At 43.6% G+C, this 22717-nt stretch overlaps 1 protein-coding gene across 1 annotated transcript; it reads right to left on the bottom strand.

Annotated features, from left to right (window-relative positions):
- Positions 1–1870: 1870 nt before the first annotated feature.
- LOC120019544 (estrogen-related receptor gamma-like) lies at positions 1871–21235 on the bottom strand. The gene is made up of 7 exons (XM_038962846.1): positions 21000–21235; positions 20714–20871; positions 19416–19532; positions 8009–8119; positions 7674–7856; positions 2284–2553; positions 1871–2115 (listed from the first exon to the last, which is right to left on the bottom strand). The coding sequence occupies exons 1-7, from the start codon at positions 21233–21235 to the stop codon at positions 1871–1873; spliced, it is 1320 nt and encodes a 439-aa protein (XP_038818774.1).
- Positions 21236–22717: the final 1482 nt, after the last annotated feature.

Here is a 22717-nt window from a genome sequence, read left to right as displayed (position 1 = left end):
TCCATTTCTACCCCTCTCCATTCCTTCACTATATCCCTCTTCTCTTCCCTCCTTTCATTTCCCCTCTACTTTATCAGTAGCCCTGTTTATACCTGTTGCTAACATGGGTCCTTTGTCACGATCTTGTCTACATTCTGATTGTACCCATATTTCCAGAAATGTGTCTACACATGGTATTAAAATGTGTCTGTTATCCGTCCAATGTGTCTGCATTTTGACCACATTTCCTGGTCACTTCCTTTATGCAAATATTTCAAAGCTATTCTTTCAAAATATTTTTTATTTATTGTAAGACACATATTGATGTAATCAGTCAATGGTTTCTCTGTCCAGATCTGTCTATACTTGTAAGATGTCCAGACAATGCATGTCTGACTACCTCCAGAGGTGGGCAGGATGATCTGATCACAATCAGATCACAATGTGTCTTTTGATTGTCTACACCTGTCTAAAAATGTGGCACAATCAGAATGTGGACAAGATCAGGACAAAGGATGCAAGTTAGAACCAGGTTTAAACGAGGCTTGTGAGGATCTCCCATCTCCCAAGAGTCTGACAGGGAATTATGATTGTGTCATAAACCTAAAATAGGATGAAGACTCTTTCAAACTTGAAGCATCTTTATTGCCCTAGAATCCTGAGAATGGTAGTAGTAGTAGTGTACATCTCATCTGAACATGGGTTACATCTCTGTTGGCGCTGGACTTTATATAGGCCTACAGAATACATACATTTACATCCCGTCCACACAGTATTGCTGGATCACACTTTATAATATACTTTGTCACAAAAATATACAGATTATTCCATTACCAGTGCACAGATGGAGCAAATAATGGACTTCTGAGATAAATGCATGACAGTTGTCAGTAGTAACATTCCTACCAATTTAGTTTCCCTTCATTTGAACATTTATGATTTTCAGACATTTCTAGTTTCTGAAACAGAAACACACAGAGACACATTTGAAAAACCACCACCAGATTTTCATCATAAGAAAGAAAAGCAGTATTTTGCACAATTTTGTAATCTACAACTCAATGCAAAAAATACAATGTTTCAATGCACTGTACATTATGATATTGCCTTAGATGCTATGTTATAGTACAGGTATCAGTGCCATGAGTTTAGTTGTGAAGCTAGTACAAAATGTTTTATTTACTTATTAAAACAAAAGTACTTAAAAATCTTACGAAAAGGATCTATATTTGTTCCTCTTATTTTCCATTAATTCCACACTGGTAAATAAAAAACAAAACAACAAAATAATTAAGCCAACAATAAATACATCTTATTTTCAATTTCTCCCCTCACCTTCATAATCTGTGGGTTAAATGTACTTCATGTCTTTCCCTGAAAATATTTCAGTAAAATCAAGTGACCCTAACTTCTGCTAGTTAAGTGTCTTACGGGACACCATACTTTATTGTGACCATTTGCCTCATTGTTTAACTGTGTATCCCACACCATTCTTTGGCAAGACTGTCCACAGTTCTTTTTATTTTAAAAAGAAAAGTTATTAAAGCACTACAATGCAAGATGAACAGGCTTAGAGCTGGTTTCACACAAATAATAATCCTAGAGGATCTTCAAGTTTTGTGTCTTTCTTCCTTTTCACTAGCAATGTTTACGTACATATCAATAACTACCATCAAAATCCCTTGGAAGGTAGTTATCCCTGTCACTGAGGTGATGTCAGTCCTTCCTCCTCTCCTTTCTTCTCTTCTCTTCTCCTCTCCTCTCCTCCTGAGTTTGTAATGTGAGCAGGGCTGTGTTAGCCTTGTCAAGTACCACTTCCTGCATTAATTTTGACCTTTATGACATCACTACCCTATCCTTCCTTTATGTGACCCTAGTCCCACATGGCTGGTCAGGCCTTGGCTTCCAGCAGTTCCAGGAACAGCTTGTGCATGGGCACACGGCCTTCTTGCTTGATGCTGCAGAAGTGCTGGACGGCCCTGGCAGCTGTCTGCCGGAGCAGGGGCAGGGTCATGATGATCTTGCCTGCCCGCCGAGGGTCCTCTGTATGCTGGGCACTCTCATAGTCCTGCAGGGCCCCATGGAGCACATCCTGGAGCCTCTGGACTGCCTCCACGTCCTCTATCTGCATGGAGTCTGTGGAGAGAGAAGACAGATGGAAATGGAGAGGAAGGGAAACGTTGTAAGATGTTGCTGGCATATACTGTATGCAGAGATTGAACGCAAGAAAAGCCAAATAGTCATTGGAAAAGACATGCCTAACTCAACGTAAATTATACCAACATCAACAGTGAAGTTCCATACCTGAGTTAGCCAGCGCAATGGCCTTGACAATAACAAATTCCTCTTTTTCTATTCTCATGGCTTTGTATTTCTTCACCAGCTGCAGTATGGCGTTGTTTAGGTCCAGTACACCTGCCAGTTTGGACTGCTCCTCATCCATGATGTAGTCCTCAGCATACACCAGCTTATCCTCCAAGGCCAGCGAGCGAAACACCACACGCAGGATCAGAATCTCCATCCAACCGCTCTGCAGTAGACTCATCTGGTCTGCCAGCGAGAGTGAGGGGAAACCTGTAGAAAGAGGGATGGAGAAAAGGAAGAAATTGAGAGGTTAGAGCTAACTAGATCAAAATAGGGATAAAGAGAGAAAGGGAAATGAAGACAAATCTTCAATGAAAAGATACAAATGAAGAATTTCAAAAACATCTGCACTCGAAAATGTAATTGTGATGGTTTCAGTCAGAATGGCTGGACCTATTGGAGATATTAGGCCAAGGTCAACCGAAGGGTTACTGGCCGAGGGGTCAGTTGGGGTAGAGGGACAGAGGGACAGAGGCAGGAGGTGTAGAGCAGTTTAATAGTGAAAGTCTTAAGTTGTCCGTCCAATAAAGACACCCCGTTTGAACGACAAATACACCCCCATGTGAGCATGATTAGATCCACACACTCTGTAGTCTCCTCACACACACCCACACAGCATAATTTAAAAAACAGATTGATTACTTGACAGAATGAAGGAGGGGGAGGCTTTCATTTTTGACACCATCAGTGATTCTTATCAGGGTCCGGGCACTTTTACAATCGCCACGGTGACGCCTGTGGCTCCCGCCCCTTTCTTATCTCTCCCAGATTGATTGGAACGCCATCTGTGGACTCTTTCATTGGTCGATAGGGATCTGCTTTCCAGTATGGAACGATTGATCAGTAGAGGAGGGAGAAGCATTGTATAAACCTTTGTCTTTGAGGACACCTCTATATGGTCACACACAATGGGACACACACTGTAAAGGAGCATCAGCAACTTCTTCTGTCCCACAGAGACAAGACAATGCCGGCAGTGACAAACAAAGAGGTCCCGCATTCTCAAAGCTGTAGTAATGGTTGCGGGTATGTGAAGATCTTGGGACAATGATATGCTCACAGGCTTCGATTTGAGAGGGTTATCTGGGCTTGAAGGGTTCAGCTGAGCCCCTACAGACACGCAGACATACTTACCTCACAGCCAACTTACGGCAGGCTAAAAAAGGCCAAAGCGTGGAGTGAGAGAGGGTCTTAAGCCAGCTCATCTTCTCCCAGCCTGGCCCTCAGACAGAATCAATGTCAGTCTTCATGACAGGACCAGACAGGGGAGGGGGGGGGGACTCACCTCCCCCTGGGCAGTAGCAAATACAGCCTGGCCCCCTCTGCCAGGACACTGGTTCCTCCAGCCATGGGCTGTAGCCTGCCACTCACACAGAGCTGATGTGACACCACCATTACGGTGCTACAATTGGTGTAGAGCTGAGAGTACTTTCCCTCCTCTCTTTGTCCTTTTCTACTGTATCTCTCTCTCCCCCTCTCACAAGATCTGTCTGACTATCTCTATCGCAATCTCTCTCTCTCTCAATCACTATCACCCCACTCTCTCATTCTCTCTCAGTTTCTCTTTCAGTCTCTCTCTTTCTCTGTCACCCCCTGAGGTGGGTCCCTGGTGTGTCTGTGCTCTGGTTGTTTCTCATGACTGCTCCACTTCCCCAGACAGACAAACACTCCACTGGCAAACAAATACATACAAACATATGACTGACTGTGTTTGACTCCCACTCTGACAGTAAACACTGGTGACAAGCAGAGAAGAAGAGTTCCAAGGCAGCTAGTAGGGGAACGCTTTGTTGCTCTTCCTCCTTTCTTTGAGAACAATGAAAGTGCTGATCAGGAAAGTCTGCACACACACACACCTGCTTAGGTAGCTTGTTGTGTAAGCATTACTGGACAAAAATCAACAAAAATACAGGTGTTTCCCTAGTGATGTTTTGGGTGTGAACAGGACATTAACTGTTGATAGAGGAGAGAGACGTTCATCTGAGTGAGAGAGAGAGAAAGCTTGGGGAAAGAGAGAGGTGAAAAAGATACTGGATATATGGTCATATCTACCTTCACTGCTATCTACTTGGCTGCCATATTTTTGTGGAAAGCCATTAGATTTCTTAAGGTTTGTGTATCCTGACAAATTATGTAACATCACTTATGTAAGGAAATTCAACAGGAAATATAAAATACAGTTAAAGTTTATTAAACGAAATCTCACGTTGTTTGGTTAAACGAGGCAGGACAATTATACAGTTAGACAGATATCTAATCCTGTCTGTCACAATGGGTGAAGTTGTGGGAGGGACTAGTTTTCCCAGTTAGCCCAGATAAACACAGCTGGCCCACACCCAAGGACCTTTCCAAAACAAAGACTTCCCAGAGAGAGAGTGACTGAGAGACAGGACTGTCACAAGCTCAACCATGTATCCACAACAGGTTGGAATGCAAACTCAACAGAGGGGGGCGAAGAAAGATGGCGTCTTCCTCTTTATCGCCACCATTAGCGTGTGTCCGATGATCCATATGTGTTGTCACTACACAACTAAACCCTGGCTTGCTTAAACAGGCTTAAACAGCTTATTTAGCCTCCTATGCCCTCCATCCAGGAGAGTACTAATTAGGAGGAGTTCTCCCTACACACTCCTCTTAGTAGCAGGGAGGAAGGAGGGAAATATTTAGAGTACTAATACTTTCAGGTGGTACTAGGCTCTGGCACATGGTCAAGTGGCCAATGGCGTAGAAAATACCCCCGCCTCAAAATAAAAACAATATTATTATATTGTCGGGCTCCCCAGATAGCATATGAACTCGTCATTACACTGAACAAAAATATAAATGCAACATGCAACAATTTCAAATATTTTACTGTGTTACAGTTCATATCAGTCCATTGAAATAAATGTATTAGGCCCTAATCTATGGATTCCACATGACTGGGAGTACAGATATGCATCTGTTTGTCACAGATACCTTGTATCAGACAACCAGTCAATATCTGGTGTGACCACCATTTGCCTCATGCAAGCACGACACATCTCCTTTATATAGAGTTGATCAGGCTGTTGATTGTGGCCTGTGGAATGTTGTCCCACTCCTCTTCAATGGCTATGCGAAGTTGCTGGATATTGGCGGGAACTGGAAGACGCTGTACACATCGATCCGGAGCATTCCAAACCATGCTCAATGGGTGACATGTCTGATGAGGCCATGGAAGAACTGGGACATTTTTTGCTTCCAGAATTTGTGTAGAGATCCTTGCGACATGGGGCCATACATTATCATGCTGAAACATGAGGTGATGGCAGTGGATGAATGGCATCTCTGTGCATGCAAATTGCCATCGATAAAATGCTATTGTGTTTGTGGTCCGTAGCTTATGCCTGCCCATACCATAACCTCACCATGGGGCACTCTGTTCACAACGTTGACATCAGCAAACCGCTCGCCCACGCGACGGTACAGTTGAAACAGGGATTCATCCGTGAAAAGCACACTTCTCCAGCATGCCAGTGGCCATCGAAGGTGAGCATTTGCCCACTGAAGTTGGTTATGACACCAAACTGCAGTCAGGTGAAGACCCTGGTGAGGCCAACGAGCACGCAGATGAGCTGCCTTGAGAGGGTTTCTGACAGTTTGTGCAGAAAGTCTTCACCTGACCGGGTTTGGAGGTCCTGTGCTGGCATGTGAAGCCGGATGTGGAGGTCCTGGGCTGGCATGGTTGCACATGGTCTGCGATTGTGAAATGACGTTGGAGGCGGCTTATGGTAGAGACATTGAATTCTCTGGCAACAGCTCTGGTTGACATTCCTGCAGTCAGCATGCCAATTGCAAGCTCCCTCAAAACTTGAGACATCTGTGGGATTGTGTTGTGAACCTTGTCCCCAGCACAAGGTGCACCTGTGTAATGAGCATGCTGTTTAAACAGCTTCTTGATATGCCACACCTGTCAGGTGGATGGATTATCTTGGTGAAGGAGAATTGCTCACTAACAGGGATGTAAACACATTTGTGCATAACATTTAAGGGAAATACGCTTTTTGTGCATATAGAACATTTCTGGGATCTTTTATTTCAGTTTATGAGACATGGGACCAACACTTTATATGTTGTGTTATATTTTTGTTTCTCTCAGTCTAATGGCAAAATGTGTAGAATAGCAGGAAATTAGCTCAGGGATTATTTGAGATTAACATTTATATTTAGGGGAAATTTATAAGGGAAAGATTTATATTGTTAATTTCCATGTGAGCTCTATGCCTGGAAATGCCATTGTCCAGAGCAAAGGATGCCAACTTCAAACTCTCCAAAAAAGGGTTTACAATTTAACTGAATGTATGTAGTTTCTTTCTGTGACTTTAAATAATATTTATTTTAAAACTGTGATTCCTAAAATATGTGGTCAACTCCGTCAGATTTGTCTAAAATCCTAAATGAATCAGAAATGAGCAGGGTCAGCTATACCCTTAAGGACCCCTTATTCATGTCCTCATTACATGTAGTGCAACAGAACCACTCATGGTCTGTAAAGTTCTCTACTTTTGATAGATTTAAACAAACAATATTTGAATCACCATGGTCACAACTATAAACAGTCAACTCCATCTGCCTGAAAGATTAAAATAGAATAGGAATTTTGGTTCAAATATGTTCAATTTAATTAGGTTTTAGAGTCATACAGCAACTGAGGAAAAACGCAATTGCTGCTGTATATACCATTTGAATGAAAAATAAAAATAATATTTTTGTCAACACCATAACACATGAACTCTGCCAGATTTTTGTCTAACATCAACTTCAGAGTGCTGAAAGTTCTGATAGAATGGTTATTTTTGCATTGGGGATTTTCAAATTAATAATTTTCCATATTTTACAAATGTTTGTATTGAAGTTAGAAATAAGACAGAATAAGTGTGTTTTGAGTATCTGTTGTCAACTCTGTCACTGATGGCTAACACCCTTTTTGTCAATATTCTGAAAAAATATTGAAATCAGTGTTCTGCAACATATGCTTAAACAATTGAAGTATTTGTTGTTCTAGACCTAAGGGATAATGGGGCCCAGCGGAACTGCGCCACGCCACTGCAAGTGACACTTCCTTACCTTGGTTTAGCAGAGCACAGACACATACATACACATAGATTCACACTGTTTTCTGTGTCTGGACTAAAGTCTTAATCCAACTCAGGGGGCAACAATCTCCACTCTGAGCTGATAAGAGTTTTATTGACTATGATGTGTGTGACTATGATGTGTGTTTATGCCCCTGTGTGTGTGTGTCTGTGTGCATGTGTGTGTGTATGTGCAGTATACCCATGTATTCCTGTATCTGTATGTTTTCCTACCAGGGATGTGTTTGGCCCAGCCGATGTTGACCACCAGTTCGCGGTCGGCAAGGTCACACAGTATGGTCAGGGCTTTGATGTCACTGTCGGGGACGGTGGGGTCTGGCATGGCAAAGATACTCTCTGGTTCAGCCACCAGCAGGAGAGAGACCACCTTATTCTCTACCAGACCACCTAGAGGAACTGAGAGAGAGAGAGAGAACGAGAGAGAGAGAGAGAGAACGAGAGATGTTCATTTAAAATAACCTTTATTAATATCTAAATGCACAAATCTGAGCCTGTCGTGAGAGAGAGAAAGACAGAGAGATAGAAAAAAAGTATTCTTGTATTCTTACATGTTCTCTTCTGTGGCAGGCCGTGTTGAGGGTTGAGGTAGGGGCTGTTCTCAGAGTCTATCCTTCTCTTGTACTTCTGTCTGCCCCCACGCACCCGGTCCAGACGCACACCTGGGGGACACACACACGCATTCAACTTTAGGTACATTAAACACTTGCATGTGTACACAAAAACACTGTGTTCCTGTTTAACACACTACCACAATTTCAAAACCAGGAGAGTGATGCACTCTTCAAGTTCATTTGATTGACATTTGTGACATCTTTAAGATTATAGGGAGCCTTAGAGATGTCACAACCCTGTAACACAGTAAGCAACAACACATAGGCACACGATGACAACTGCTCATCTTAACAAGCTCAGCGGTAACCATCAACATGGAGATAAGGAGCTAACAGCAAGATTAGGGGGGTAAAAAGGGGCACGTGGTGGGGGTAGAATTTGGGGTGATATTTCACAGCCACAGCACACAAACACACACACGGACATGCGCGCACGCACATTGGCACACTCCACCATCCAGTGACACCCTATCCCCCTCCAAAGAGAATGCATCTGTCATACTAATGTGACCTAGAGAGCTTTTATTAGAGGTCAGAACAAAGGCTGCTGCCGAAACAAGTCCGTTTGTTCTGACCTCTGCTGCTAGAAAAAATACATGGCAACGTAAAGACAATTTCAGTGAGTGCAGTTTTTTTTCCTTTCTTCAAATATATGCCTTTTGAACCCAACAACCGAAGACCTTTCTTTCGTCACTACAAAATTTGAGCTGAGCATGCCAATTTCTCTTTATATGATATGCTTAACTCCCTGATGACACATCACTAGTCCCTGAATAGTAAGATAAGAGCTGTGTAGACTCCTGTCACATGACTTTGACTCAAGTCTGACTAAAGTCACAAATTTAATGACTTGAGGCTCGATTTGATAGAAAATAAAATAGCTTGAGACTTGACTTGGACTTGTAACCTCAAGACTGGGGACTAGACTTTGACTTGAGACTGAAGCCTTGAAATGATCTGGGCAGGTTTTGTAAAGTTTTGTCACTCATTTTGTGGCACAGAGTCTCCATGGATTACACTGCACGCAGCCAGAGACAGTAGTCGCAACAACGCACTTGCAAAAAAACGTGCAACAGATTGGCTAGTGAAACGCACAGTCGGCCCTCTGATTGGACCACCAAACTGTCAATCAACGCAAGTCGGGTGAGCTAGCTAACAGATTGTTGATTTGCTGTACAGCTATAGGATCGGATGCAGCGCAAACTTCAAATTGTAGGAGAGGATTGCCATAAATAAATATGCAGCTCCAAAAATTGTTAGGTGACCAAGAATATGAACTGTTTACTTTGCAAGCTCACCAGCAAGGGAGCATCAAGCAACAATTACTAACACAGAGCTACTTGTCTTTTGGTATGTCAAAATGGCTTGAAATTTACTTATGAAGCTTGCATTTGGATGTAAAAAATTTAAATAATTATTACATAACCAAATGTGTTGCAGACAAAATAATCAAAAGGGCTGTCTGGTAGCCTCAATAAATAGACAAAGATTTGTATTTAAATAAGGAATTGCATGTTTTTTTTTATTGTTTTTTTACTTGACTTGAGACTCCACTCGATTTGACTTGGTCTTAGAATACACGACTTGGACTTGACTCGAGACTCTACCCGTTCTACTTGGTGCTCGACTTGAGACTTACTTTTGACTTGAATAATAGTGACTTGGTCCCCCCTCTGGCCGGAGGAGATGAGAGGGCATATTAAGGAGTGAACAGGCGGGTAAGCTAGGACCCCTGGAGCTTTAGTGATGTTGGTCCTTCCACTGTGGTTGGAAACACGGTCTGGATTAGTCTAGCGGTTGGCAGGTGCTACAGTTTGACGTTTGGGACGGGTGATGATAAAGGATGAGGATGTGTGTACTGGGAGGGATTTCACTGTGTTGACACACACACTATTGCCCCTTTGCTTTCACATAATCCAGTGTATGTGTCAACACAGTGAAATCCCTCTCCCTACACACACATCCTCATCCCTCATCACCCATCCCAAACCTCAAACTGTAGAAACTGCCAACTGCTAGACTAATCCAGACCATATTTCCGACCACAGTGGAAGGACTGACATTGTAGGTTGACGTTTATTATAATGAATTTTGCCCTGAGCGATTTCCGCTAGATTGGCCACCTGCAAAGTCAAAATTGGCTAGCTATTTTGTAAAAATTAATGAAAACAACAATTCGATTTTTGGTCTTAATTTAAGGCTAGGGTTAGGCATTCGGATTAGCAGTGTGGTTAAGGTTAGGGTTAGGTTCAAAATCAGATTTTATGACTTTGTGGCTGTGCCAGCTAGTAGTAACTGCAGTGCTGCCTCCAGAACAAGATTCATTACGAAAAATGCTTACCTGCGTTAGAGGTGGTGAGGTTTGGTGTGAACATGTAATCTGATTACAATTTTTTTTTAACCATAATCAGTTACGTTACCAGCAAAGATATTGTAATCAGATTACAGATACTTTTGAAAAACCAGATTACTTATCAATTCAGAAATTACTTTTAAATGACTTTAATATGTAAATGTTTGTGAGAAAAGAAAATATTATGACACCTTTATGTTTTCTCAATGGCATTCAATTCAGCATTGAAAAAAGGCGCAAGTTTTAGTTCGTTCCACCTGAGCGAGTCTGACCACAAGTCAGAGACCACTATGATGACACACCAAATGCTTTGATGGATCATTTTTGTCTTCTAATGCCTCTTAAGGGGAAAGTACTCAGAAAGTAACTGAAAGTAATCAGATTACGTTAATGAATTTGGGTAACCCAAAAGTTACGTTACTGATTTCAATTTTGGACAGGTAACTACTAGCCCAGTGGGTAGTAGTTACCTGCCCTCCAGGACACCTACACCACCCGATGTCACAGGAAGGCCAAAAAGATCATCAAGGACAACAACCACCCGAGCCACTGCCTGTTCACCCCGCTATCATCCAGAAGGTGAGGTCAGTACAGGTGCATCAAAGCTGGGACTGAGAGACTGAAAAACAGCTTGTATCTCAAGGCCATCAGACTGTTAAACAGCCATCACTAACATTGAGTGGCTTCTGCCAACATACAGACTCAAATCTATAGCCACTTTAATAATTAATAATTGGATGTAATAAATGTATCACTAGACACTTAAACAATGCCACTTTATGTAATGTTTACATACCCTACATTACTCATCTCAAATGTATATACTGTACTCTATACCATCTACTACATCTTGCCTATGCCGTTCGGCCATCGCTCATCCATATATTTATATGTACATATTCTTAATCATTCCTTTACGCTTGTGTGTATAAGGTAGTTGTTGTGAAATTGTTAGATTACTTGTTAGATATTACTGCACGGTCGGAACTAGAAGCACAAGCATTTCACTACACTCGCATTAACATCTGCTAACCATGTGTATGCGACCAATAAAATTTGATATGATTTGATTTAGTAACTGTAATGGATTACATTTAAAAAGTAACCTACCCAACCCTTTGTGTATGTGTTCTTGTGTGTGTGTGTGTGTGTGTGTGTGTGTGTGTGTGTGTTTGTCTGTGTGTGTATGTGTGTGTGTGTGTATGTGTATGTGCCTCTGCGAGGCAATTAGCAATCAGTGCTGGAAGGTGTCTTTCACCTCTGCTAGGCAATTAGTACTTTGTACTTCAGTTTCCCCTGTTTCTTCAGTGGCAGCTGTAAGCAGTGGTATTATCAAGCGGCAGTATTGTCGCCGAAACAAAGACTATCTGCCGAGTTGTTTTGACGAAGGAAAGAGAGAAAGTCTCCACACCACTCTTTCACTTGAGTTATCTTACCTAGTTCTTTTCTAATGATCTAATTTTGTGCAACCCTTCTAATTTAGTTTACACTGCGCGCACAACACGTGAAATTCCTAGTCTCGGCAGCATTTGGAACTGCCGATCTGCGGTCAATAGATATTGCCCTTCAGTTCCTACATTTTAGGCCCTGACAGAGACATGGATTACCCCAAAGAACACTGCTTCTACAGCTGCTCTCTCATCATCTGAGTATGTGTTCTCTCATAGTCCGATAGCATCTGGTCGTCATGGTTGTGTGACAGGGCTACTCATTTCTCCTAAGTGGAGATCTTTACTTTTCCCCCTCTCTGACCTGTCTATCTTCTCATTTGAATTTCATGCAGTCACTGTCACTTGTCCACTCAAGCTTAACATTGTTGTCATCTAACACCAACCAGGTGCCCTTGGAGATTTCCTCAATGAGCTTGACACCTTGATAAGCTCATTTCCTGACAATGGCTCACCACTCATTGTTTTGGGCGACTTTAACCTCCCGACGCCTGACTTTAATTCAATTCTTTGCTCTTCTTCCTTTCCACTTTTGACCTCACCCTTTACCATTCACCTCCCATATTCACTAGAGGCTGTTTGCCTACTAATCTCACTGCAACCCCCCACCATGTTTCACTACTTTGTTTAATTTTCTCTCCATCTCTCCTCCCACCCTACCCCTCCAACCCTGCCTGGAAGCCTAGTGGTTAGAGTGTTGGGCCAGTAAACGAACGGTTGCTGGATCAAATCTCCGAGCTGACAAGGTAAAAATCTGTCGTTCTGCCCCTGAGCAAGGCAGTTAACCCACTGTTCCCCGGGCGTCGAAGACGTGGATGTCGATTATGGCAGCCCCCCACAACTCTCTGATTCAGAGGGGTTGGGTTAAATGCGGAAGACACATTTCAGTTGAATGCATTCAGTTGTACAACTGACAAGGTATCCCCCTTGCCCTACCCAGATGGTCATGCATCGCAGCAATCTTCACTATCTCTCTCAAAATACTATCTCCTCTTCTATTCTATCATCTCTCCCTTCTGCTAAATCCTTCTCCCTCCTAACTCTGCCTCTTCGACCCTACTCTCCTCCCTTTCTGCATCCTTTGACTCTCACTGTCTATCTTTCCTCCCGGATGGCTCGACCTTCCCCTTCCGCTCCGTGGCTGAGTGACTCACTGCGCACTGACAGAACAGAGCTGCGGGCAGCTGAGTGGAAATGGAGGAAAACGAAACTTCCAGAGGATCTATCATCCTTCCACTCCCTTCTCTATCTTCTCTTCCTCTGTATCCACTGCTAAAGCTGCTTTCTATCACTCTACATTTCAAGCTTCTGCCTTCAACCCTGGGAAACTCTTCTCCACTTTCTTAGTCCTTCCATAGTCCTCTACCTCCTCCCCCTCCCTCCTCCTACTCTGCGGACTACTTCGTCAACCACTTTGAAAAATCGCTGACCACTGGCTGCGTCCCCTCTGACTTCAAGATGGCCAGAGCTGCTCCCCTCCTAACGAAACCAACACTCGACCCCTCTGACGTCAAAAACTACCAGGCAGTAACCCTTCTTTCATTTCTTTCCAAAACACTTGAGCTTGCTGTCTCTGACCAACTCTCTCGTTATCTCTCTCAGAATATTATTTTTTACCCTAACCAGTCAGGCTTCAAGGCAACTCACTCAGCTGAGACCACTGTCCTCTGTGTCACAGACGCTCTCCGCTCTGAGGAAGCTGACTCTCTCTCCTCTGTTCTCATCCTCCTAGATCTATCCGCTGCCTTCGACACAGTGAACCATCAGATCCTCCTCTCCACCCTCTCAAGATTGGCCATCTCAGGCACTGCATAATCGGTTCTAGGCCCTCTCCTCTTTTCTCTTTACACCAAGTCACTTGGGTCTGTCATATTCTCACATGGTCTCTGCTATCACTGCTATGCGGATGACAATCAACTACTCTTCTCCTTAACCCCTTCTGACATCCAGGTGGCAACACGCATCTCTGCGTGCCTGGCAGATATTTCAGCTTGGATGTCGGCCCACCACCTCAAACTCGTCAGAACGGAGCTGCTCTTCCTCCTGGGGAAGGCCTGCCCGCTCCAAGACCTCTCCATCACGGTTGAGAACTCCACAGATTCCCCCTCCAAGAGTGGTGTGACCATGGACAACACCCTGTCATTCTCTGCAAACAATAAAGCAGTGACTTGCTCCTGCAGGTTCATGCTCTACAACCCTCAAACTCAACTCTGGACCTCGAAGCCAGTTCCACTGCATTTTTTCCTTGTTCCCCTCTAATCAGGGACTGATTTAGACCTGTGACACCAGGCGTGTTCAAGTCATTATCAGGTAAAACAGAAAACCAGCAGGCTGCGGACCTTGTAGTGTAAGAGTTGAATACCCCGGCTCTACAACATCTGTAGAGTACGACCTTTCCTCACACAGGAAGTGGCGCAGGTCCTAATCCAGGCACTTGTCATATCCCATCTAGACTATTGCAACCCTCTGTTGGCTGGGCTCCCAGCTTGTGCCATCATATCCCTGCAAGTTATCCAGAATACCGCAACCCGCCTGGTGTTCAACCTTCCTAAGTTCTCCCATGTCACCCCGCTCCTCCATACACTCCACTGGCTTGCAGTCAAAGCTCGCATCATCTTCAAGATCCTGGTGCTTGCCTACAGAGCAGCAAGGGGAACCAGGGGCGGATTGGGCATCTGGCAATTTTGGCAAATGCCAGATGGGCTCGACCATTCTTTTATTGGGAGGGCTGGTCAAAATTGACACCCTCAAAAATGTATATAAAAATAAAACAATGAAAAAGGTGACATGGCCGGCATCCCATGGGACTCTTAAGAATCTGAGCTGAGGTCACGCAAACTCACATTCAAACCCTGTCATCAGTTAGACACCCAGCATCATGGATCATAAAAAAATGGAAAGAGTGCCTATAAACATAGAAAACGCACATTCTACATTGTCATCTCACTCAAAACTTCCTATTTTTGGGGAGGCTAAAACCATGATTTTTTCAAACAATAAAGCGCATTATCTTCATGATTCCTGTAATGAATGGATAAAATGCCAGGGCCAAAATATTGTCCCAGTCCACCCCTGAGGGAAACTGACCCTCCTTACCTTCAGGCTATGCTCAAACCCTACATCCCAAGCCAAGCATTCGGTTCGCCACCTCTGGTCTCTTGGCCTTCCCTACCTCTTTGAAGAGTATCTTAAATAAGTCTCACGGTGCACCCACAAAACAAAAACAAAAACACCTGTCTTTTTTTACTAGCACTGAGTTTGCTGATAAATACTTTGTTGAGGGAAAATGTAATTAATACGATTGTGATGTGTTTTTGTCTCACCTAACTATCTTAAGATGAATGCACTAATTATAAGTCACTCTGGATAAAAGTGCCTGCTAAATGACTCAAATGTCAAATGTAATGTAAATGTGTGTGCGTGTGTACTCTGTTATCCTGATTATCCTCCACTGCTATTTTTGTCCCTTTCGTTGTCAGCACATTCCGCTCTGAAGAGTTACACTTAGCTCTGATGTGTATGAGTAACTCTCAGACCATGCTCTTAGACACACACACACGCACACACATTCTACACTGTTGGATTGATCTGAGGGGTCTGATAAGGAGGCAGTTGTTGGGTCACTGCCCCTCCCCTCTGCCCTCACCCCTGTTTGATGTCCCCCTGCACCCCTCGAAGGGGGTGGGATCAAGAGCACGGTATCCACTGAGCAGGAAACGGACCAGGGCAAAATTCTACATGGCATCATGCTGTGCAACCTGGAATTTTAATTCGGGAGCACCACTGCAATTTTTTTTTTTACAAATAAAACTTATTTTTGAGTGCCCTAGAGGAAAAAGTTAACCCATACTACAGAGAAAACGGCTTGTTTCTAGCCTAAACAGTTCAAAACGCAACGTTTTTCTTAAAGAGACACTGTACAATTTTCAATACAATGCATCTCAAATGGTAAAATTGTTTTTATACAACCTAATATTCCACAAATTACTTTTTAATTTCAATGACAGGTATTTGTATAAACATTTAGCTTTTTATAATAAACAAAATGTATTTACAGGGTTACATATTAGTTTCTAGGGCACAACCTGTTTAAGTTTGGAACACCAATGAAACATTTGCAGTCAGCATGTACACTACCGGTCAAAAGTTTTAGAACACCTACTCATTCAAGTGTTATTCTTTATTTTTACTATTTTCTACATTGTAGAATAATAGCGAAGACATCAAAACTATGAAAAAAAGCATATGGAATCATGTAGTAACCCAAAAAAGTGTTCAAATAGCCACCCTTTGCCTTGATGACAGCTTTGCAAACTCTTGGCATTCTCTTAACCAGCTTCATGAGGTAGTCACCTGGAATGCATTTCAATTAACAGATGTGCCTTCTTAAAAAAGTTAACTTGTGGAATTTCTTTCCTTCTTAATGTATTTGGGCCAATCAGTTGTGACAAGGTAGGGGAGGTGGGTATACAGAAGATAGCCCTATTTGGTAAAAGACCAAGTCCATATTATGGCAAGAACAGCTCAAATAAGCAAAGAGAAATGACAGTCTGAGAAATGACAGTCCATCGTTACTTTAAGACATGAAGGTCAGTCAATACGGAACATTTCAATACGGAAATTTCTTCAAGTGCAGTCGCAAAAATCATCAAGCGCTATGATGAAACTGGCTCTCATGAGGACGGCCACATGAATGGAAGACCCAGAGTTACCTCTGCTGCAGAAGATAAGTTCATTAGAGTTACCAGCTTCAGAAATTACAGCCAAAATAAATTCTTCACAGAGTTCAAGTAACAGACACATCTCAACATCAACTGTTCAGAGGAAGCTGTGTGAATCAGGCCTTCATGGTCAAATTGCTGCAAAGAATCCACTACTAAAGGACGCCAATAAGAAGAAAAGACTTGCTTGGGCCAAGAAACACGAGCAATGGACATTAGACCGGTGAAAATGTGTCCTTTGATCTGGAGTCCAAATTCGAGATTTTTGGTTCCAACCGCAGTCTTTGTGAGACGCAGTGTGGGTGAACGGATGATCTCCACATGTGTATTGGAGGAAAAGCATGGAGGAAGAGGTGTTATGGTGTGAGGGTGCTTTGCTGGTGCCACTGTCTGTAATTTATTTAACCAGCATGGCTACCACAGCATTCTGCAGCGATTCGCCATCCCATCTGATTTGGGCTTAGTGGAACTATCATTTGTTTTTCAACAGGACAATGACCCAACACATCTCCAGGATGTGTACGGGCTATTTGACCAAGAAGGGGAGCAATGGAGTGCTGCATCAGATGACCTGGCCTCCAGAATCCCCTGACCTCAACCAAAATGAGATGGTTTGGGATGAGTCGGACGGAAGGAAGGAAAAGCAGCCAAGTTCTCAGCATATGTGGGAACGCCTTCAAGACTGTTGGAAAAGCATTCCAGGTGAAGCTGGTTGAGAGAATGCCAAGAGTGTGCAAAGCTGTCATCAAGGCAAAGGGTGGCTATTTGAAGAATCTCAAATAGAAAATATATTTTGATATGTTTAACACTTTTTTGGTTACTACATGATTCCATATGTGTTATTTCATAGTTTTGATGTCTTCACTATTATTCTGCAATGTAGAAAATAGTAAAAGTAAAGAAAAACCCTTGAATGAGTAGGTGTGCTAAAACTTTTGACCGGTAGTGTATGTGTAGCAGCAAAGCCACTGAGGGAGGAACTATGTAAAGCTGCCTGGATAATGATCTGATGTTAACGAATACCCTTCCTTATTAGCTTACTGCACATCTGTCAAACTCATTTCACGGAGGGCCGAGTGTGTGCAGGTTTTCGCTCCTCCCTTGTACTTGATTGATGAATTAAGGTCACCAATTAGTAAAGAATTCCCCTCACCTGGGTGTCTAGGTCTTAATAGAAAGGAAAAAACAAACATCCGCAGACACTAGGCCCTCCATGGAATGAGTCAGACACCCCTGGTCTACTGGAAGCTTGTTAGTCATGCACTGGGTCATGAAAGGATGTGAAAAACTCTGATTCTTTGAAGAGATAAACAAATTAAGGAATAGAGCTATTATTATGTATGTAATATGGACAAGCCTTAGCCATATAATTCAAATTCTACTCATTCTATTTCAACTGTGTGCCCAGAATTTAAATTTAAAAAGTATCCCATGTGATTAGACCTATGTGATATGATTTACTGTCATATCCTCGACACACAAGGACAAACCTGATAGATAAACAATGATCAGGGGAGAGAGAATGCATAAAGCCCTTCTTCTGGTTTAACCCTATGAGGTAAGACCAGTGTTCCAAGTAGTGGAACAATTAGAATGTTTGTTAGTCCACTGCCCTACTGAATTCTAAAATCGAACAGTGGTTCCATGCTTAATCAATTTCTAATCAGGTCTCTATTCTAGACCGAGGATCTCTATCCTCTTGTGTTTACATGGACCTCTCTCGCCTGTTAAAAGGCACACCCCCGGTCTCTACCTTTACTGCTGCCCCCCAGAGGAAGAGGGGCATTACATGGCACAATGGGGTGCATTACAAGGACCACTACCAGGGGGTTTACGATGGGAGTTACGAGGGGCGGTTCACATTTCATGGAGGTCCAGGAATCCCACAAGGCATCTGGAGGAATTTACGAGGGGGGGGGGGGGGGGGGGGGCAAGGCTATAGGAACCAGAGCTGGGTGCGGGAGATGCCCTTCCCCTATTAAAAGGAGCTAATTAAAAAGGGAGACGCACACGCTCGCACACGCACATGCTCGCACACAAAACACACACACACAGGGTGACAGAAAACAGATGCTGAATCCTTCTCACCCTGGTTGACGGATGATTAAATCAAAGCTGATGAGCTGAAGGGGGAGGGAGCAGGTGGCAGTAAACTCTCTCTCTCTATTAACAGCTGTCGATTACTCACATGCAGCCTTCAATAAGTGGCTCATACAGTGAAGCTTTGCCTTTTGGGTCACTTCTTTATCTAGCCAACAATATGTCACCAGTCACACACTCCAGTCCTGACCACAAGACCATGAGAGCGCTGGCCCAGACACTCACTGTAAAACTCTCCTGAGTGTTTGGGGGCCATGTAGAATGTACGATATGTGTGTTGTTCTGGATAATCTATTTCTATTCTGTGTGTGAGAGTAGTGAGTCAGAAGGAGATCCACTGTATGTGGCAGACAGCCATGGTCTATTTTGGAGGTACAGTAGCATCCTATAAAGATACACCATACATGAACACTGAGCAGGCAAAGTAGCAAACACCAAGGGGCTGAACCTGTTTAACAGGCAAAGGAATTACATTTCACACTGAAATGAATACACATCTATTAGTTGAGAGGAAGTTTATATCCACAAAAATATCCAAGATCTTGATTTGTATATTTTTTTCTATTCATTGTATTATAACACTGTTATACGACTTAATGGATAAAGTTCTATTGGGATACAGAAAAGTATATATTGGCATATATGGAGGAGTATATATATTTCAAGGTAAATAAAGGAGTACATGTATTTGGCATTGAGGAGTAGAGAGGTTCCTTCCTCACCTTCTCTCATCATGCCGACATTGAGACACTTCATGAAGCGACAGGCTTGACACGACTTCCTCCTCCGCTTGGTGATCTCACACTCACTGGTGGCAGGGCAGCTATACTCGATGTTACCTGTGGGTTGGAGAGAAAGGAGAAGGGGTGTAGATAGAGAGAAAGATGGAAAGACAGAGAGAGAGGGGAGGAGAGATGTAGAGACAAAAAGCCAGTCAAGAAAAGGAGGCAATTTTTTCGATCACTTTCAAAACCTTTCATTCAACCACTTCAAAACAAACAACATGCTGAAAAGAGACAGGGAACTCTAAGAAACAATGACGAAGAACCAGGATAATGTTCTGGAAGTCAGTCAATCAGCAGCACTCTAAGCTGCCACGTCCTATTACATCCAGGAAGCATCTGATCACCTGATCTACTGTAAGCATTTCATCTGACAGCCATCCAGGTATGAACCATGACCCTTGTCATGCCCATCTGTGTGCGGTGGTGGCTAAACTAGCCTAAAGCGGGTCTTAGCCTACGAGGGCCATGACCCATTCACAGACAATCACATTAAAACAACACCACAACATGCTGCAAACGTATGGATGAGCCACACCCACAAACACACACAGGGCCAGCACATTCCCACACTTTCCTCTTGTGTAAACAGTCCTCAGCTTAAACAACAGATGCTGTGGGGCAGGTTAAAACACTGTTGGCAACACATGCTGTCGTGATCACCACCGTGTAAGCATATACACAGTGTACCATATGTGTACATACACATGCACTTTTACACTCATCATATGCTGCTGCTACTCTGTTCTTTATTTTACCCTTATTATTATCTATCCTGATGCCTAGTCACTTTACTCTGCCTTCATGTACACATCTACCTCAAATACCTCGTACCTCTACACATTGACCTGGTACTGGTACTCCCTGTATGTAGCTCCATTCTGTGTATTTATTCCTCGTGTTACTATTTTTTTGATACTCCGCATCATTAGGAAGGGCACGTAAGCAAGCATTTCATGGTAAAGAAAACACCCGTTGTATTCAGCGCATTTGATTTGGATTTGAACACAACCACTAAGGCCTTTACTGTATAGGCGGAGAAGGCATGGGAACCTGTAAGCTTGCATCCTTAGAGTTGATCAGGTGTTGATACTAAAACAGGCTGTAGGAACACATCGGCCTACTGCAGGTTTATCTGTATAAAGCCATACACCCCTGCCCTTTGACCATATACTTTTTACACACGTGGGCACTTCAGCTGAGCTCTTAACCTCAATGCTTATGTGAGTTGGCCTTACCCTGAATGGTCCTCTTGAAGAAGGCCTTGCAGGCCTCACAGGAGGCCACTCCGTAGTGGTACCCAGACCCCACGTCTCCACACACCAGACACAGCCTCTTAGCCACAGAACCCAGCATGAACTCACACTTCACTTGGCCATCCTCACCACACAACCGCCTGGAGAGAGAGAGCGAGAGAGAGGTTACACTCACATATATGGTACATGCACCCAAGCATAAACCCATACATACACAAATGGGTACATACACACAGAGACAGACAAAAAGACACACAAACACACAAACACCCGCCTGTTGGCTGTGCCGTTGTTCCCCATGCCCGCTTTGTGTCCATAGAGCCCTGGTGAGTCCAAGCCGTTGGTGCGGTTGTGGCCCTTGCCCAGGGGGCCGTAGCTGGAGTTGTTGTCCGAGGAGGATCCCCCGGGACTGGGTTGGGCTGGGCTGTCCCCCTGGGAGCTGGGGCTGGAGGGCTCATGCTTTATGGAAGGGGGACAGGGGGGGTCCAAGCCCCTCACTGACATCCTGCCAAGGAGTCTGGGGGGGAACAGTAGGATACATTTATGGTAACATCTGGTAACATGGCATGATGGATTTAACATGCCCTTTCTGTCTAGATCAATCAGTCAGTTACAACACTTGACCTCAATGTAGACCTACACAAATACACCCACCCATGCATTCCCATACAACCTCATACCTGTCCTGACCACGTACACACTGACCAACCATCTTCCAGCACCCTTTTTCACTAAACTTCCTTTATCCTTTCCCTTACTCCATCTATCACAGGGACAAACAGAAAAAGGGTAGGAACCGTCTCCCCCTCTCTCCATTCCCTGTCACTCTCTTTCCCTATTCCTCTGTGCCTCGTACCCCTATCCCTCTCTCCTGATTCCTTTATCTCTCTCTGTCTATCTAGCCATCTCCACGCTCACCCACCCAGCCGTTTGCAATTTCCCACATATGCAAAGCTGAGGTCCATTACACACACAGGAGATTGCTTAACATATGGAAATCCAAACAAAGATCCTGGACCAGATAGTTTTTTTCTTCCAGACCTCTTGGGGAAGGTATGCCTTAGTCAGGGGCACAACTTTCACTGGGGATGGGGGGATTTGTCCCCCCCCCACATTCTGAAATTGCATTTTTGTCCACCCCAGTTTTATCTTTGGAATGTGATACAAAACGAGCCAATGGTGTGCTTTAGGACCAAGCGGATGCCTCCGGCTGTAGTAGATATTACCAATTGTGTTCAGTTACCTAAACAAAGTCTATAGATTTGATTTTTAACTCTGTCTAGTTGAGCGTTGTAGAGGTATTCATTTTGGGAATGTGTTGTGTTTCTATGCTAGTACAAACAGTGTGCTTTCACATTCTACTGTATGGAGGTATGTTCATCCCCCTAAAGTGGGCTACAATGCACATGACAGTATTCTAAAATAATGCTAACACACACACAGGCACACGTACATGCTGACCCATGTGACCATAGAATCCTACCACCTACACATACTGTACACACTTCACGCTTCATTCACACTTCATTCTCAGACATGCTTTCAAATGTGGTCATGTGTCATCGTAAACACTTGAACAAAAACACACACATGCTTGCATGCCATCGTGTGTCACCATACCCCCTCCCAGCTCATGGCAGGAACCCAAGCTCTGTTCCTGCCATGTAAATCCACACGGTCATGACCACCACTCATTTGACAGGCAAACTATCTGGCTGCCCTAAACACCACCAGAGTCAACCATGACCACGCTCTATCGCCCCTCGAAATCCACAGAGAGAGAGAGATTGAAAGAGCGAGAGAGAGAGAGGGGGGGGGGATAGAGACTCAGAGAGAGAGTCATTCAAACTTCAACCTCATTCTACTTCAGTTTTATATTAAAATAGATAAACTGATATATTGTTCACTCCGAAGTGGTCCAATAAAGCTGGCAGAGGACAAGGGAGTGTGAGGAGACCATTTTGTTCTCTCATCAGCTATCCATCA

Source organism: Salvelinus namaycush, chromosome 24 (genome assembly GCF_016432855.1).
Source record: "Salvelinus namaycush isolate Seneca chromosome 24, SaNama_1.0, whole genome shotgun sequence".
Classification (NCBI taxonomy): domain Eukaryota; kingdom Metazoa; phylum Chordata; class Actinopteri; order Salmoniformes; family Salmonidae; genus Salvelinus; species Salvelinus namaycush.
Note: the sequence above shows the minus strand (reverse complement) of the source record. Positions and strands in the feature narration are given on the sequence as shown.